General features: G+C 36.7%; 2 protein-coding genes and 1 long non-coding RNA gene across 3 annotated transcripts; 1 reads left to right on the top strand and 2 right to left on the bottom strand.

Moving 5' to 3' along the window:
* Window positions 1-4,379: 4,379 nt before the first annotated feature.
* On the bottom strand, window positions 4,380-6,083 carry LOC103965901 (hydroquinone glucosyltransferase-like). Its single transcript, XM_048566150.1, has one exon. The coding sequence runs from the start codon at window positions 5,945-5,947 to the stop codon at window positions 4,526-4,528; it is 1,422 nt and encodes a 473-aa protein (XP_048422107.1). The 5' UTR covers window positions 5,948-6,083; the 3' UTR covers window positions 4,380-4,525.
* Window positions 6,084-13,196: 7,113 nt separating this feature from the next.
* Window positions 13,197-14,256, top strand: LOC103941997. The gene is made up of 2 exons (XR_666562.3): window positions 13,197-13,486; window positions 13,941-14,256. It is a non-coding gene; the product is annotated as an uncharacterized LOC103941997 (long non-coding RNA).
* Window positions 14,257-14,543: 287 nt separating this feature from the next.
* Window positions 14,544-17,433, bottom strand: LOC103941998 (protein trichome birefringence-like 25). The gene is given in 4 exon segments (XM_009352195.2): window positions 14,544-15,686; window positions 16,462-16,739; window positions 16,960-17,092; window positions 17,094-17,433. Coding segments are annotated over 4 exon segments (1,368 nt in total). The 5' UTR covers window positions 17,265-17,433; the 3' UTR covers window positions 14,544-14,900.
* Window positions 17,434-19,503: the final 2,070 nt, after the last annotated feature.

Below are 19,503 nucleotides of genomic sequence, written 5' to 3' on the forward strand. Positions count from 1 at the left end.
TTGTGTGACCACATGTTCGTCGCATAAAGTAATATCGACAATTTCTTATGTTTTTAAAGTTAAAATTAGTTTAAAATTTTGACCCCTGCACGACGAATTACTAGTCGCGCAAAGTTTTCGTTAACTAATGTCCGATATCACATACTCGTCACACAAACTTATTGACCACAAGCACCAACTATCCCATATACTGTATCTCGTCGAGCTCACTTTGTTGCATCAGCTTACGCGCAACAAATTGCTTTCGTTCCCTTAAATTCTATGTGACATCTTTATCGTTGTGCATGTTTAATTTTGTGCGACAAAATTTTTTATATCGTTGCACAAAGTCTGTTTTCACGACCCTTGCGCAACAATTTCTATCCAATGAAGTTTTGGTCGCATAAATTCCAATGTGACGCTATGACGCTTTACGCGACGAATTTCCCTTTGTCACGAAAAGTGTTAAAGGTAGTAGTGTTAGCAAATAACATTTTTAAAGAAAAACATTGCTAACTCCCTTAGAGTTGGAGATGCTCTAAAAAAAATGTTACAAATAATTCATACATTTAATCCAGTTTAATGCATCAATATTATTATCCCAAAAAAAAAAAAAAAAGACACTTGCATAATGACATAATCTTTTTCCCTTATCACCAAGAGGTGTTTTGATCTGTCTTCATACTCATGGATTTAGAGCTCATTTAGATGTGTTTTTAAAATGACTGAAAGTGATTTTGGTGAAAATATTTTTTAAACCCATTCTTAGTAAAAATGCAAGTAAATCTTGGAAAAACACTTAAAGTGCTTTCTAAAAGAAGTACATAACTGGTGTTTCTTGTAGAAAGTACTTAAAGTGTTTTTGGAATTCAAAAATATTTTCTCTAAAACCGTTTTCAACCATTTTAAAAGTACATCCAAACAAACCCTTAGTTTTGCTAATGCTTATTATAGGAAGTTTCTAAAGGTTACTTAACAGCTAACATAATGACGAAATTAGTGTATTTTATGTTTCACACGTTCTTCCTAATGAGCATCCATATATTAGTAATAATTCAAGCTCGAGCTGTAGATTAATCACCATCACTCATTCGTCAGCCTGCACAACCATGACTTACTTTCCCGAATTGCATAAAATAAGACCTTATCTACTAGAATTTTCGGTGCCGTAGCATTTTTCAAGAATTGCATAAAATAAGACCTTATCTACTAGAATTTTCAGTGCCGTAGCATTTTTCAAGAAGATTATATTAAAATAAAGATCTAAAAGATGAATGCGACATAAGTTTGAGACACTGCTATTTTAGCATCCTCGTTTCATGTTGATTTCCTTTTTTTCTTCCCTTTAAAAATGAGAACTAATAGTATTGCTAGCTCTCTCTCTCGTGTGACATAATTATGATATAAAAAACATCACATTTGAATATAAATTGCACTTTAGTTGAAATTCTTATTTATAAAAAGAGAACTTGTATGTTACGGAAATTCTGATCCTATTTATAAAAAGAACACTAGGCATGATATTTAAGAAAATAACATTATAGATATAATATCCAACTTCAAATAAAACCAGTAAAATAAGTTGGGTGCAATCACGTACAAATCATATGTATTGTGGTATAATTCAGTTTTTTCTAGCCAATCAAAGTTTGAGCCAAAAAGGTGGTTTACATACATGCTCAAGTTATAAACCATGACAGCCACATATATGTGGTGTGGGGGTTAATATTTTTCCTCTTAATTATCACCTTCTTTAAAACCAACTTCAATGGTGGGCTAAAAGCCAATTTTCCTCATTTATTCCCCCCCCCCCAAAACATTATCCAACCCATGTTAAAACATTGAGCTAAAAGCCAAATGCCAAAGCTTGGCCAAATACCCCCCCATGTGAGTGGACTCACTGGCACTTGGGCCAGTTTCGGCCCACCCACGCTCCAACGTGCCCCACGCGATTGGTTTGCAAGGCTTTCCCGACAAGGTGGGCCCCACTATCAGTGTGTCGGCTAACATCATCATCCCAACGGATATAATTTTAATTCAAGGGCTGGGCTTTAAGGACCGTTGGTTGATCCAACGGTCCATATTCAAATTTAATTTTTTTTAGAATATGTTATTTTAAAATTCTTTAAATCCAACGGCTGAGATTGAATATAATCAAATCTAACGGTAAAAAAAAATTCTAACAGCCCAAATTTAAATCCAACGGCTAAAATAATTAAAAAAATTATTTAACTCAAAATTCATCCAAAAACTCTATAAATACCTTGTCGGCCTGCAACATCTATCCTCCTTGCAAAGTAGTGGTCATGATTGACAACTGCGTTCAAGATGCTTTCAAAAAGCTCTCTTTTTATCCGAAACCGTCTTCGAAAATCATGAGCAGGAAATCTCGAACGCTCGATGAAATAATCTTTCATCATTCGGTCATGACACTCTTTTCTATCATGCTGCACAAATGAACACCTCGTGACAGAACCACGATGGCTAGATTCGCCATGGTGCTCAGATTGCATAAACGAGTTTACAAGTTCAGCTTCGGCGTTGAACAATTCTGCATCCTCAATCTCAATCCTTGCTTGATTTTGTGTCATCTACATTGTCATGCTACGTCTTCTTTTATCACTCATTGATGAGATATTGAAGATTTTTAGGAAACAAAAACTCTTTGAAAGATTGGTGAATATAGAGGATGATTGAAGGTTGAAAGGTTGTGTGATCAACTAATATTGGACATATGTTTATGTAGAGGATGATCGATAAAAGTTGAACGGTTGGTGAAAGTTGAAAGTTTGGTATTGAACGGTTGGGAAATTTTATTTTTTAAATTTTTAACTTTTTAGCACATATATCTCACCATTTGTATAGTAACATGTAATGTATCATCCCGTATACCGATCACATTGAAAAATCTTTCCAAGTTGTACACCATGACAACCAATATATGTGGTGTGGGGTTCATACTTTTCCTCTTAATTATCACTTTCCTTAATAATAATTGCCATGTTTGCCCTACCTCTGATTCTCTATCCATATAAAGGATGATTGAAGGTTGAAAGGTTGTGTGAATATAGAGGATGATTGAAAGGTTGAAAGGTTGAAAGATCGGTGAATATAGAGGATGATTGAAGGTTGAAAGGTTGTGTGATCACCTAATATTAGACATTTGTTTATATAGAGGATGATAGATGAAAGTTGAACAGTTGGTGAAAGTTGAAAGTTTGGTGTTGAAGGGTTGGTGAAAATTGAAATTTTGGTATTAAACGTTTGGTGAATTGAAAGTTAGCCTAGGGTTAAAAAATTGGTGAAAGTTGAAGGCTTGCTTTGTGGAAAATTTAGTGATTTTTCAACATTTATCGGAATTTAAATATTTTTAGATTAAAATATTCATAAAATTAATTTACGATAGTCTACATATTTATTTATTTATTTATTAAAATAGCCTAAGTTCATTCTTTAATAATTCCGAGCTAAAATTTTAGGCCTGAAGGGTTAGAACAGACAAGCTGTTTTTGGGTTAAAAGTTAAATTTTCCTAGCTAAAAAAATTGACTTTTAGCCCAACCATTGAAGTTAGTCTAACAATAATTGCCGTACTTGCCCTACCTCCAGTTCTCCATTCATACATGTGTGCCCACGACATTACAAACATGCTCAAGTTGTAAAGAAATTTTTAGTTGTGATAGGAATACAAATAGTACATCACGTGTTTTAATAGGAGTGGTGGGAAATTTTATTTTTTAAATTATTAACTTTTTAGCACACATATCTTATAATTTATATAATAACACGTGATGTATTCCGTGTACCGATCACTTTGAAAAACCTCTCCAAGTTGTACACCATGACAGCCATATATGTGGTGTGGGGGTTCATACTGTTCCTCTTAATTATCACTTTCCCTAATATTAATTGCCATATTTGCCCTACCTCCGGTTCTTCATCCATACATATGTGCCCACGACTTTATCGTGATGTAACAGGTTTCTTCCCAGTTGGGTCACCACCTTACCCCATTACATATCGTGCCTCAGCCTACCAAGGCTATCCATCTCACCAACTTTACATATCCATGTACAAGCATATGGACACTGTGGGAAATTTTTTTATTTTTATTTTTGAAATAGAAGAAGAAAGAAAGAGAGTCATAAGGAATAAGGAATGTGGGAGTGGAAAGTTTTTTTATTTTTATTTTTTTTTATATTTTAATTAGAGATATGTTAGGATAGATGAAGCTTTGAAAAAAAAAAGTAAAATTACACTTCTACCTCATATTTCTTATTCATGTTCTATTTTAATTAAATGATTAAACTGATAATTTTATAGAATTTTAGTTGAGAATGAATGTTTTATTAATTAGCAGAGATATTAAACAACAAATGCAAGAATAAATACAAAAGAAAAGGATCGAAGTGGCCGTTCAATACATAATATTTTACGGTCAACCAACAACTATTATACCATCATTGCACCCTTTTGGACCATATCACTGGAAAGCTGAAAATACAAAAGTAAAGTGGGTGGATGCCTGAAGATACTGAGATCACATTTTAATTTGGAATTTGGGTTTTCAACTTTGTGATGGCTTCAGATAGTGCCTTTGTGGAAGCCCCATTCTCACCAAGAGCTTTAGCACCAGCATCCTCTAGTTCCTTCATTCGGTTTCTTAGTCGCTTACCTTCCTCGCCTTGCATGAGAGCTTGAACCACCATCGCGATCTCCTCCCTTCCAACCAAACCATGTTCATCGGGCTTGGGTCGCAGTGCCACCTTTAGATCTTTGGTAAACATAAAAGCATTCATTTTTTGTTCAGCAAATAGTGGCCAAGCAATAAGAGGTACACCATTTATGACACTCTCCAATGTAGAATTCCAACCGCAATGGGTCAAGAACCCACCTATTGACTCGTGACTTAGAATATGAGCCTGCGGTGCCCAATTAGGCACCACCAGACCCCGCCCTTGGGTACTCTCTAGAAACCCTTTGGGAAGAAACTCCAAAGGGTCATTTTTGCTGTGAACGGTAAAATAAGCGGTGTTGGCAGCATGGTCACTAGGACTCCTCACCACCCACAAAAATCTTTGCCCACTCATTTCCAACCCTAGAGCCAACTCATTGATCTGATCAAAAGAGAGGGTCCCACCACTCCCGAAAGAAACATACAGTACAGAGCCACGTGGCTGCTCATCCAGCCACTTCAGACACTTGGATGACTGGTCATCCAAAACGCCACCGAAGTCCATTTTAACTAGCGGTCCAACCGGGTAAACGGGCGGCTTACCTGGTTCTTTCTCCTGTAAAGCTTTCAATGCACCTGGCTCCAACTCTGTGAAGCTATTCACCATAATCCCATCCGCCAAACGGTACCGTTTCGTGTGATGAAGAACCCATTTGTAGGCCTCGTCTCTCCGGTCCTGAACCGGGTCGAGCAACTCGCTGCCGGGAATTGGGATGCACCCGGGAATCGTGACAGGGTCGGAGAGTTCTCGATACTCGCACGACACCGTTTCGTGGAGCTTCGGCAAGTAGAGGAAAAGAGAGAGGGTCATGGCCGTGGACGGGAAGAAAATGTAGTTGGAGAGGTTGAATTCTTTGGCGACATCAAAGGCGTCTGTGCCGAAGAGATCGACGACAAGCCCGACAAGCTTCGCGCGGGAGGCCAAGGAGCTGAGGGCATCGCGGAAGGAGGCGAGGGATCGGGCGACGGTGAGGGAAATTATGGTTTCGATTTTGGAGCCTTGTGGGAGGTCATCAAAGCAGACTGGAGGGAGGAAGACATGGTCGATGGCGGTTGGCAGGGCTTCGAGGACAGACTTTTGGGCTTTTGTGGGAAGGCCGTCGCACGGGACTACGAATGTGACGGTGAAGTTGTGAAGGTGGACGAGTCGTTTGGCGAACTCGGCGAGTGGGATGAGGTGGCCCATGCCTGGAGTCGGGAGAATTGCTATGTGAGGTGTTTGCGATTTTGCCATGGTGGTTAACTTGTGCTTTTTGGGTAAGTGCTTTTCCGTGAAGCGCTTTTGGGAGAGAGGAGAAAAGTTATGTGGGCATGTGATGAGAATGAATCCGGTGAGCTGCTGCTTTTTATAGATGTGAGGTGTTTTGGGAAGAGAGAGAGAGACAGAGATTAATAGTTAATTGGGATTAGGGAGGTTTGCTTTTGGTACTTACTGTAGGGTTTGTGTTGTTTGGTTGTGGTGGTGGGAATATTATGCAAGGATGTAATGTGTGCGTGATAGAGAGAGAGAGAGAGAGAGAGAGAGAGAGAGAGGGGAGGACGGCAACTTCTGGAGGGAGAGGTCTTTGACAGGGATGGCCAGCCATGTAATCATATGAGTGATGTCAATTCAAACGTAATGCTTGCGTTATCAAAATTTTATGTCCGTCTTTTACATAATTAAGAATTCTCTTTTATAAATGCTAATTGCATACCAAGAGTATTTCTAAAGAGGGTGTAGTCAATTTGAATTTTAGAGAATTTTAGAGGATTTCTTTAAGTGACAGATTTTAAAAGATTTTAATAGACTTTACAAATCTATATGGATTTTGAAAGATTTATATGGACTTTTATTATAGATTTCTATGAATTTGTATGATCTTGTTTCATGGATTTCTATAGATTTATGGTTGATTCCTACAACATAAATGATATAGAAATCTGACACACAAAGTAGAAATTAAGCAACCACAACAAAAACACATTGTAAAAGCTCAAGGTCATGTACTAGTTTACTATACATAGATAAACTAGTATTATGCATCAATATCCTCATCACCCAATATTTGTTAATGAAAATGCTAAATAGATAAATACAAAATCAACGATTAAATGTGAAAGATGTTTTGAGTTAATTGCTGGTTAATATGAAAAATCTCTCTCCACCATTAGAATCTGTCTCTCTCTCAATTTGAGCAAATGGAAGAAAAGGAAAGATAAGAAAGCAAAAGCAGCTGCTGACGGTTTTAAAATTTCAATAAAGGAAGCAATCAGAAGTTGACAACTTTGTGCCGAAAATTTAAATGGGTTTTAATTGCCATTTGGCTCTTATTAGATAGCACAAAATAGCAGCTCAAAGTGCGATTAAATCCCGATGAAAACGATGAGGGTTTAAAACTAGCGCCGTGGTGCGGACACTGCCAGGCCTTGAAACCCTGTGAAGAGCAGCTACCAAACTCAAGCGCGAAGATGTACTTTTGCCAAGGTGGACGCCAAGGAGAAGAACGAGTTGTCGCAAGAGTACAGCATTGAGAGCATGACAAGAGAGAAGTCAGTTTGAAGAAAGAAATCCTACGGGTGTGAATGGGATTCTTCACAGCCCTTTTTATTCATAAATTGGCTCTCAAATCCTCCAAAATCCATTACTTAATGAAATCCATTAAAATCCATAACATTTTGAATACCTACAGATTTGTACCACGAATTTTAAATCTTAATTGACTACACCTGGATTTGGATGTATTCTTTCAAATCCTGTTGAATCTTACTTTGACTACACCATGACTTTAAAGTCCTTTAAAATCCTCTTAAAAATCCTAATTGACTACAAGCTGATTCTAAAGTCTTTTAAAATCCTTTCAAATCTTAATTTGACTACACCCCCCTAAAAGAGACGTCAAATTCAAAACATTAAATTTAAGAGTACTGTTATTAGTACTCTAAAAATCTTATTTTGCACTTCTCATAAGTGTATTATTCTTTCTAAATATGGAAAGTTTAGAGTGTAATTGAAAATTTTGGAGTGCTAATAACAATTCCCAATTGCAAAATAAAATGACCTATAGATTATAAAATATTAGAACACATTGAAAATATGGGGAACAAACATATAATGAGTGTTCATCCAATTATTCAACAAGCGCCTAGTTGAACTATGCAGACTAGGCGAACGTCTAAGCGGACGTAGGCGCCCTTTGTTAATTTTCAAACGCCTAGAAATTAATTGGGGCAATGGTCAGCTGCCTAGTGTCTAGGCGGTGTTATAGAATTCTCAGAGAGATGGACAAAGGACCCACTTATTATCTCTAATTTGGTAATTACCACATGAACAATCCTCAAGTGTGAGGTTTTATCACAAAAAGCTCATTGGAGTGGGGTTAGGATATTTAAGCTCTTCTTTTCTCAAAGATATGGTTGATGTGTGATATTTCAACACATCCCCTCACGTGAGACCTATTAATGGGTCACACGCAATTAGGGGCTCTTTTTGCCCCAATCGGCCGCGACGGTCATGGATTTGAATCTGGGGCTGATTATGATAGCATTGCCGATGGTGCCTCTGATTTCGACATCAACTGGGTTTGATTCTCTTTGCTGGTTTTTATCAGACTCTGTGCTGGCTTTTCTTTCCTCGCCATTTTTTTTTTTTTCCGTTTTCAAAAAATACATGACATATTAAATATCTATTGTTTTATGTTTGTTACTTGTCTATATTTTGTATACGTATGGAGGTATATATGTGTATGTGTAGAGTAACGATGCATTGGGACAAGGTAATCTCTCCTATTTCAGCTTGGAACCTGCACTACTGACAAGTTGGGTGGCTTAAGTGCTTCGTGTAAATTCGCAGGATGAATAAAAGCTCATTTTGATGTGTTTTTAAAATGATTAAAAGTTTTTTTAGTGAAAATATTTTTAGAACCAATTCTTAATAAAAAGAAGCATATTATTAATGCTTCTTGCAGAAAGCACTTTAAGTGCTTTTTGAATCAAAAAATATTTTCTCTAAAAAAAATTTAATTATTTTAAAAACACATTTAAATGAGTCATAAATCGAGCAAGTTTGGACACGAGACCTACACAAAACGTGGCAACATTTGTTCAATGATGTTGCTAGTTAATTGACACGTTTTCATGCGTGTGTCAATTTCCTTAGATGATTATGCTGACATATTGTTCACACAAAGGAGTAGGATTCTCTCCTCTTTTTTTTCCCTCCCCTCCCCTCCTATCCTATTTAAACAATCACGGTTAAGTCACGTCAACATCTTATATTAGTTTTTGATAATAAGATAAAAACAAAATAAGAGAATATGAGAGAAGGGTAAAGAATCCTATTCTCAAAGTACATTCACAAGCCTAGTCATTTACCCTACATTTATCGACATAATTACTTGGCTGCTAAGTACTTGGCTACTAAGCCTTGTAGGTTTGTAGCCGACCTCCACATCTGTAAATAGCGATCACCACTTCTCAAATTTTCAACTCTCTTCCTACCTGCCAGTCACAATGCATGCATATGTTGTAGTAGTTGCATAGGATGCATATGTTGTAGTAGTTGCATATCATATCAGTATTATATCTATATAGAGATATTAAAAAACAAAAGAAATGAGTGCAAATGTACATGGCGTTAGTTGTGATCAATTTCGTACAGCTTGGAACTTAGGTTGGAACAGAAGGTTAGGCTCTAGCTTTGGATTTCAACTTAGGGTTTTTGGGAAAACTTATCATCATTTGGGTATTTATCTTGTTTAATACAATAAAAATTTTTAAAAAAGTAACAAAAATTGATGGTTGGGACCCGTGCGTCCGGCACACTCACACACTCTCTTTATCTTTCTCACTATTTCTTAATTTTAAACTCACTATTCTGAAACTGATACTATACTATTTCTTAAACTAATCATTGAACGCGGGATTGTCACTTTCTTAAATTGTACACTAGTATTTTACTATTGTTGAAACTGAACACATGCATTATACTATTTCTAAAACTAAACACTGACTATTTCTGAAAAATGAATACGAGTACTACACTATTTCTTAAATCGACTAATTCTGAAATTGAATAAGGATATTTCTGAAACTAAATGCATTTCCTATTTTTGAAACTGACACGGGTACTATACTATTTCTTAAACCGACTATTTCTGAAACTAAATAGAGTACTATTTCTAAAACTAAACTCGGTTACTATTTCTGAAACTGAACACGGTACTACACTATTTCGTAAATTGACTATTTCTGAAATTGAACATGGATTGGCGTGCGACTTGCATGTGCTTTTGGTTAGGTAATAATTCAATTATCAACATCTGAATCATTTGATTTAGAAATTTGATATTTCTAGCATTAACTATTAACAAATAGAGAGAGCGAGTGTGTGTGATAATAATTGATTGACACATACATAATTACGCAGGCATGGTAAGAAAGGAAGAAGAACTTGGAACGCGGAGTACCAATCAATGGCAACCAACCGTACTTAAATCCAAGATAAATACCAGCTATTGCTTCCAAATTCAGCTGGAACTTCAAGAAATACATATAAAGAAGCTTTGTTAAAAGAATTTAATTTAATTTTTTTTAAATTTTGTTTAAATTATATTGTTATTCAAATGAAGATCGAGGCAGAGGAATGTGGTCCAAGAGATGGTGTTTAGAAATTTGATCAGCCATGCATGGCATGCAGCTGTAGCACTTATAATTGACTTTTCGACGGACAAGTGAAAAGCTCAAATTGGCAACTCTCTCTCTCTCTCTCTCTCTCTCTCTCTCTCTCTCTCTCTCTTCCTCCCTCCCTCTCCGTATCTTCTGTGCTTAATTGACTTTTCATTCATTGGTTATTGTGCCGTACATGAAAATGTGAATAAACCATTAATCTTTGTCTGTTGCAATAATGAGGTAGTAGCATGTTTGTAAATAAAAGAAAGTTTATTTGTAACAGAATTAGCTGACATAATGGGGTTCCGTTAGGGGTATGGCTGTAAAAAACAAATATTTCGTTTTGGGCTTTAATTCAGCCCATATGTGTTTAATGTTTGATATAACTTGTCTTGATTAAATAAGAAGTCATTCTGGTTAAATAACAGTATATGGTGGTTTTTTGCTAAATTAAACTTAGTCTAAACCTTTTTCATTAAGGATCCTTAGTTGGGGTATGTCACATCCCGGTCTGGGCCCACCACATTCCAGATCCGACTTCGTCGTAGCACGATATTGTCCACTTTGGGCCTCGATCACGCACTCACAATTTTGTTTTTGGAAACTCACACGAAAACTTCACAGTGGATCACTCATCATGGGATTGCTCTCGCGCACTACTCGCTTAACTTCGAAGTTCGTACGGAACCCGAAGCCAGTGAACTCCCAAAAGGCCTCGTGCTAGGTAGAGATGGGAATATACATATAAGGCTTACAGGATCCACATCTCTGGGTGATGTGGGATGTAACAGGGTATGAGCTCATTCTTGTTTTGGAAATAAATATTTTGACCGTCCAAATTTCATAATCGTAATCTTTTAATTTCTTAATCTTCATTTGAAAATCACTCCTAAAAAAAATCATTTTAGTTGAAGACTATTTAGTCATTCAAATGAATAGAAAAAATTGACGATACAAGTACCAAATAATATATTCATAATGAACTAACCATTTATTTGATACATTTAGATGGTAAAATGATCTCCAATTCAAATAATTTTTTGTAAGAAGGATCTTCAAATGAATATTAATAAATTGAATGATTCCGATTGTTAACTTTATTCAATCATGTATATCCCGCACAATATGACATTATGATGATGTAAAATGACGCCAAAGAAGTTACAAATTGATGTTTGAGTCTTTTGCTACTTTGCAGCATCCCTTTGGATTAAATATGGAGGCTGAGATAATGAGAGGTTGATTATGATATTGCTTACTCACAAGCAAAACAATATATTAATTAAGATTATCATATCAGACTCCATATGGACGTGGCGTAATTAATACTTTGATGTCGGCTCAATCAGAAATTTCTCGATCATATTTTATTTTTCATGACGGCACTTGATAAGTCTCATCTCTCTTGGACTTTTAGTAGCGTACGTAATTCTGATGTGGTCCATTTTTTAGGGAATTCCAGAACTATTCCGGTATCCGGCTCCATCTAGACGTTGTGTTGTATATACTTTTTGGTCTTGGTTAATATTATTTTTTTTAGTTTAAGTTGATATAGGTAGACAAAATAATAAATAAATAAGTAAACAAAGAAAAAGACAACTGTGTCCAATTGTAGTGATTGAATATCACTTAAAAAAATTAAAATCTGGTACACGAAAGCTATAGACAACATGCAATGCAAGTTGCTGATCGCGATGTTGTTAAAAGAAAAGGACATTACAACAGGTTGCATATAAGGAGTGCATTTTTTTTCAAATTAATATTAAGCAAGGTGGATTAAGCGTAAGTTGTTAATGAGATGCTGTCGTAAGGTAGTTTAATGATACAAAATAGAAGACTAAACTAGACAGGAAAAATTATCCATCCTTTAGCCCTGTACAACTTCTTTTTGGTGGAGATCCTTCTATTAACAATATGTTATACATATGTAACGGGGAACATTTGTTTTGCAGATTGAAAGTTTAGAAACTCGGAATATCGAATGCAAAAGTAAATGTACTTACGTTACTACTACTGGTAGTAGTACATATAGGCACCAAAGCAAATTATTGAGCAATATAAACAGGAGGAGACTAACATGCTTGGACTCGCATGGAAAGCTTGAATCTTGATATGGACCAGAAAATGGAGAAAACGGATGGAAAATCAACGAAACTTTTTCACAACCCTATAAATCTTCTCGCACCCCTCTTTAAACGCTCTCAGGGGAGGGAGGTAGAGAACGACAAAGAAATGGATGTTTGGTTAGGCATTTAAGGTTGTTCTTTACCAGAATAGGGAGTATATTAATTTATTTTAAAATTACACGTGTTTATTTGTTATTGGGTCAAGTCAAAAGTGAGTAATATTTGGATACTGAACAGCAAGCGCCCAAGTATTATTTCATGTAAAATAGTTGCCAAACATCAAGCAATAAAAAGCACACCATTAATGGAGAAGTCAGCATTGGGAGAGTTTCCCCCTAAATAGGGTCCGACCCAGCTCGAGGGATTAGTCCTCACCTACGTGTGAGGGATACCCTTGATTCATCCAAAAAAAGCACACCATTCAGAATACATGCTTTCAAAAATGAACAAGTTTCAACTCCAACCAGAATGAGTTGAAACCCTATCGACTTATCCACAAACTCATTTGAAACCTAACCCATTCATTTTTTTTTTAAATGCTAAAATTATTCCCTAATTGGGTATTTTGGCAACTTTAACAATGGGATACGATGGTCGTTAAAATAAGAAAATAAAAAAAACAAATAAATTGTGGGTATCCATGCAACTCATTTTATAAGGATCAATTTTTCTGAAGCAATTAGAAACCCTTGGTTCTGATTCCGTCTATCCGAAAAATCATGCTGATGTATACGCAAAGCCCAAGAACAGGTCCTTTTAGACTTTGGGTAGCCCAAGTATAGGCCCAATAAACTTGGTCCTCTTCGTATAACGCTTCCATGTAAATCGAAAGCTTACCAGAGACCTGAGCTTCATCGAGAGAAGGGAAGGAGGAGGAGGAGAAGAAGAAGAAAAGGAAGAAAATGATATACAGGAAATGGAGTCTGTTGACAGGACCCGTAGCGATCTTGGGGGGCATAGTAGGCACCGTCGTCGTAGCCCACTTCATCTTCTACGATAACGTAATTTCCCCTTTTATTTATTCATCTCTTCAAGTTTTATTTTATCTTATAGAATTTCAGATTCATCAATTCGAATGTTTCTTTGTTTCAAATCCACGATTTGTGTTAAAGTATCGAGTCATCAAATGAGCCTATTGGGTTTTGATTTATGTGTCTAGATCCTGCTCCTTCGGGTGGGAAAAAAAAAATCCAGGGTTTCAGAGCTTCATTTTCTTAATTGAAGTTTTAGGAATTTCAGGTTTATGCAATTTCCCTCGATTTGCGCATCTGGGTGTGTTTAATATGCCTAAATTCCTGCCAAATGAGACTTAAATCAGTATTTTAGCTTGCCCAGTTCAATATATGTGTGTGTGTGTAGCTTGCTGTAGTTCAATATGTGTGTGTGTGGGTTATGTTGCATTTTTGCTGAACATTTGGGACGTGAGCATTATAATTTACATGTTAAATTACGCAGGATCGATTTCTGAAGCCGAAGCCAAGGAATGCAGATGCATCCACTTCAAGCAAGTAAGAGGAGGAAGGTGAAAGAGCTGCCTTTTCAATGTAACCCAAGCTTTTCACTTTCTGTCTTTATTTGTTGTTCTGTAAAATTGTGGTGATGCTGCAGTTTCCGACATGGCTTGTTAGTTCAATAATCCAGAATTGAAATGTGAGTTCTGATTTAAGGTTGTGGAGTTAAATTTCCTGGAATATGCATTCTCGGTTGTCTTGACGTTTGCTTGCTTTTCAAGCTGAGAAGAACCAATCAAATTCCATTGCATTTGTTATCATGCTCATTTCAATTTTTGTTTATTAGTAGTTTCATTGGATTTGAGTAGTACTTATATGATGCAAATAGACATTTTGGTCCTGTAAGTGACCATGAGGTTTAGCTCGAGTGGCGTGGGTATGGCTGAACGGCAGATTCTAGGTTCGGTTCTTGTATAAAGAAGAGAAACACTGGTGAACTGCCAATCTGCGCTGCCCTATGGCAGCATGATGCTAGCCAAGAACTCTCTGAACTATAGAGGAGTAAGGTGCAATGGTCTTTCTTTACATGGTGCTAGTAGTTTTGAGGCAGGGAGAACTGTAAGTCGTAAATAGCTTCTTAACGATGAACTTATGTGGAGTTTTGCGTTCTTCTTTCCAGCAGTGGTAGGTACATAAGTTTTACAGAAATGGGATTTTTCTGTGAGATTTGTAGTTTCATATATATGCTCTGTGGTAATACAAAAGGGTATGAAGTTTTGCAGCTTGGCCAAAGAATTTGACATTGTAAAAGAATAAATATGTTTACATGCAACTTCACTTTTTTCCTTGGCAAAGCCTTTCTACATTTCATGGATTGCGGGTCAGCGTCGCGCCTGTTGTATTAGGCACAGATTTGATCACAGGACAAACCACAGCTGCAAGACTTTATAAGCCAGGCGTTCGATCATCGATATTTTTCGCCATTGACCAACAATTCCATAACCAAATCATTCCAAGAGTCTATTGGCCCGGGCAAGCACCAATGTAGGCAATCATTCTGAACTTTGGCATTCTTATCCTTTGCAAATGGCTGGAACTGCCTGTATGGACCTGGGTGCCCATCAGGTCTCAGTAGTGAAAGGTAGGTTGTGTCCAGTAGTTTAAAGTCTACTCCCTTCTCCGATCCTTCGGCTGTAGCCTTCTCGAATTCTTCCAGCTCGATATTTCGCATTGCATCATCGACATCTCTTATATCAACCTCACCCTCTTTGAATGGCACTGATCTATTGCAATACCCCCCACTGAACCACTCTCCATTCTCAAAGTGGTCGGGTGTGGTGGTTCTCAAGAGAACAAACGCTTTATGATCCGAACGGGTGATGAAATTGAAAACCAGACGGAGGGCATTGCGATATGCGTACTCAAACCCTAACTCTGTCAAGTTCTTTCCGGGACAGTAATGGCAGCCGCTGACCGTGTTGTTTTCATGGTAAATTGCAGTCTTTAGGAACCATTTCCCTCCGGCAATCACCACATAATCCAAGCTGCTATACTGATCAGTCCATGTCTTGTCGAGCTCGTCAAGATAAAGCTGGATTTCGGAAGTAGAAACTCCATTCATGTCTTCGAAAATACCCGCTTTGACGAGAAACGGAGTCCAAATTACCGAAAGGGTGAAGTTGTAAGAGGGGAAAAGCCATCTTTTGGACCTGTATTCTTTGTCATGGTATACTTCAACAGCTTGCTCCACCTGTGGGACATGACCACCGAATTTTGATCAATATTATCATTTGCGACCAGAAAATGGAAAGCCAGCAAAGAAGATATGCAATCTACAAGAATGTCAGATCATGGTAGGTCCTGTATCTACACCGGAATTATACAGTCCAAACATATCAACCGCTATGGGGTCGGTACATACGAGAGAAACTTCCCTGCCCCGGTTTCCTTATCCCCATCTTCCAACCTCTTTTCCCGAGCTCACATGAGAAGCGCGAGGAAGAGTGAGATAGGGAAACCGAGGCAGGGAAGAACTTTTCTTTAATCTTCAGGGCTTCGATGGAAACTTTGAAATCTCTAGGAGCTAATCATACATCAGTAATCAATCATTAACGTTCCCTAAACGAGGTTCAAATTGAAACAATTATGATCCCACATAGTAGGTAAACCAGCTACGAAAATGACTCTACAACCAATTAAAAAGCTAAGGCCGCCATAAAAGTTCAGCTGTAATCCACAACCTAATTTTGATCTAAACTTCCATGCAATTTCCAAAGAGAAAAAGTGGCTAAGGTTTCATTAAAAAGTGAAATGATTCTTTTAAACGTCTTTTTATTACAACAGTCGTCCATGAGATTCGAGCTTAAGGCCGCGTCCAACAAAGTGGAAACTTAGTGTGACTAGACCAAATCGTCACAGCGGCTACTGCGGTTAATTGGAAGTGCAAAGCAAAATCAACAGAGTTTAGTAGATCTAAAGCATATAGATTCAGTAAACATAAGCTAGTTTTCAAGTTTCGAGTGTACCTGAGAGAGAATGCAAAGCAATGACTGGACATGGTTACGCGAAATCGAATCGCCAATGAAGGCCCATGATTTGTTCCTCATCGTAGCAAGAAAACTCTGCGGATTGAACTTGGGTAGCTCACAGTCTCTTGGATTCCACCTCCAGTAAAAGTACTCGGAATCGGGGCGACCGTTCTTCATACAATTCTGATGAGATTCCATCACATGGCAGCTTTCGTTAGTGTATCTTGGACCTGATGGGTCTGGTACCCAATCTCCAGTAAAAAGGTCACACTTTACTGCAACAACATTATTTAGTAAAAGTGAACAAATCAGTTACATACTAAAACTGTATAAAACTCGAATCTCCATCTCCGTAGTTTAGATGAATTTAGTATAGGTAGAATATCGCTTGCATAAAAAAATATCTTTGTCTGATTTGGATTTTCGCATTGATGCATGTGGTTTCAACCGAACAAAAACACCAAAACAGGGACATAAATAAAAGAAAATACTTACCATTGTCATATGTTTGAGAGTTACTTCCAGGAAAATCAACAACTGTAGAGGTTTGAGTTTGGACAGGAAATAAAGAAGAATCAGAAGCAGAGGAGGAGGAGGACTCTGTTTCTTGCTGGTCTGCAGCTGCAATGAGAAGGTGGCTCTACTGGTAAATTTAAGCCGATAGAAGGTGCAGAATCGGAAAACAAGAGTCGAAAAGCGAGACCAACTAAGACAAAACAGACTGCAAACTTCACAAATACATGGTTGTTTTTGTGGAATGACAATATTGGTTTCGATTCAACCCTCGTTTCCTTCCCCATCTCAGAGGTCACAGAGAGAGAGAGAGAGAGAGAGAGAGAGAGAGAGAGAGGAGAATTTCAAGAATATGAAAATAGAAACAGAAGTGATGAAATCCGTGGTTTTTGTTTTGCAGCAAAACAAACCAGATTTTGAGCCCAAAAAAAAAAAAACCAAACCAAAAATGAGGTTTTAGTTTTAGGAAGAAAATATTTTGTTTTGTGTTGATAATTAATGTCTGCCTAATACATAGAGACGTGGTGTGAGTTGCGTAAAGCTTATTATGCAAGAATTTAATTTTTCACATGAGATCCATATTCCCAACACATAATGAGCGGTGTGAGAACACGTGTGAGAGTCAAAACTCAACACGTAAATTGCATGTTTTGTTACCATGTTAGAATGTGAGAATTCAGTTTAAATCCACTCTTTGAAGTTTTCAACACTGAGCATAACAACATTCTTTGAGTTGACAAAACAATGCAATTATATAAAACATCCTATGATGTTTTTTGCTTCACTTTTATTAGCAAACTGCTATTATTTACTATATATTTAGGAATCTCGATTTAAATTCACACTGAGGGAAAGAATTATTTATCATCCAGGACAAATTATTCGTTTTGTATTTTAATCTGTTGACAAAAAATGTCTTCACAAATAGGACCAATTATGTTGTAGACTAATGATGAGTAATAACTATATATTTTTTTTTTTTGTGGTTTTTAATTATTCTTTCCCTTTTCTAGAGGTTGCAGGAGTCAATTTAAATGTGCTTAGTCAATTTATTCTTTTTTTTTTTTTTAAGGACTAGCTGGTGGTTTCGCTACAACAGTCCATCATTCTAGGAGTCAAGAATATTTACAGAGGCATTTCAAGCTCTCCATAACCACCATCTTGCAATTCATTAATGACAAGAATCAAACCCAAGACGTGCTATGTGAAATACGGATTTGAAATTCATCTCAACCACTAAAATGGTCTATATATTAGTCAAACATTTTTTGTGTCTTATTTTTTGTTTGCAAATTGCAATGCACATGAGTCATGACATGCACTGCTCACCTGAATTTGATTAGTAAAATGGGAGTTGGTAGATTATTATATTATCCCAATTAGCTGGCTGAAACGTGTGAGCAGCTTTAAACCCTAAGTTGTTTTACATCATCTGTCGAGCACTTTTCTGAATCATATTGTTCTTTTCTTTTCTTTGAATGTCGCCAACCTTGATTACACCACATTTGGTGATTAGCTACCAACTCTTTTTATTTTCTTTGCTGGATGATTACTTGTAAATTAATCCACGTAATTATCTAGTTAATCATGTTAACCGGTAATATATACCTGAATTAATATTATTAATTGGCGGCCCAACAATGCTACTGTCACATTAAAAAAACATTTATATTATAAAATAATATTAGGTAATGAGTTAATCAAATCCAAACATCCTTCTACTTTTTTCCATACAAATACAACCTTTTGTGTAGTATAACGCAGTGCTGGAAGCATGTATTTAAAATAATTAGAAACAAGATTATGAATTTGAAATGATTAGGTACAATGAATTATTTAGAATTCATGCATTTCTTCTGTTTTCCTTCCATAAAAACACAAACAATTTGTGTGGTTTTCTCTTTTTTTTTTTTTTTTTTTAAAGTATATTACGAATTGAACTTATCTAATTTAACACTTATATTTTAGATGGTTCATATAAGTGGGGTGGGGTGGGGGGACCAATTAGGGATTGGTCTGGTCCTGATGGTTAATGGTAGGGAAAGCGAAAGCTTTAAAGAGCTTTCCTATCAATCACATTGGCTTTATTACCAACTGCATACAGCAGACTGCAATGCATTCAAGTTTCAACCCCCCCGTCCTTTCAGAATTGTCCTTTACCAAGTCTTAGCAAGAGAAACTACCTTGCAACTAATGTATTGTCTTTAGTGATATTGTCGGTGAGATAGATGATTGTAATGTATTTAAACATCATAAGATTCTTTCGATAGATAATTTTCATCAGTTAGATGGCACGCACACAGGTTGATTCACAAAGTTCATGCATGTGAATGTTGATAGACGACTGATGTTAGCATTTTCTTACAGTGAAATAATTTGCGCACTTTTATTTTCTCTTTCTATACTCCTCATTGTCTCATAATTTATTTAATCCAACGACTAAAAAATGAGTACAAAAATCATTTCTCATATATAAGTTCCAAATGGCCATTCTGAATTTTCCTATTTTGGTATGCCCCTTGTACT

The sequence above is a fragment of a genome, unplaced genomic scaffold, assembly GCF_019419815.1.
Source record: "Pyrus x bretschneideri cultivar Hongxiangsu unplaced genomic scaffold, Pyrus_bretschneideri_v1 Contig40, whole genome shotgun sequence".
Taxonomy (NCBI): Eukaryota; Viridiplantae; Streptophyta; class Magnoliopsida; order Rosales; family Rosaceae; genus Pyrus; species Pyrus x bretschneideri.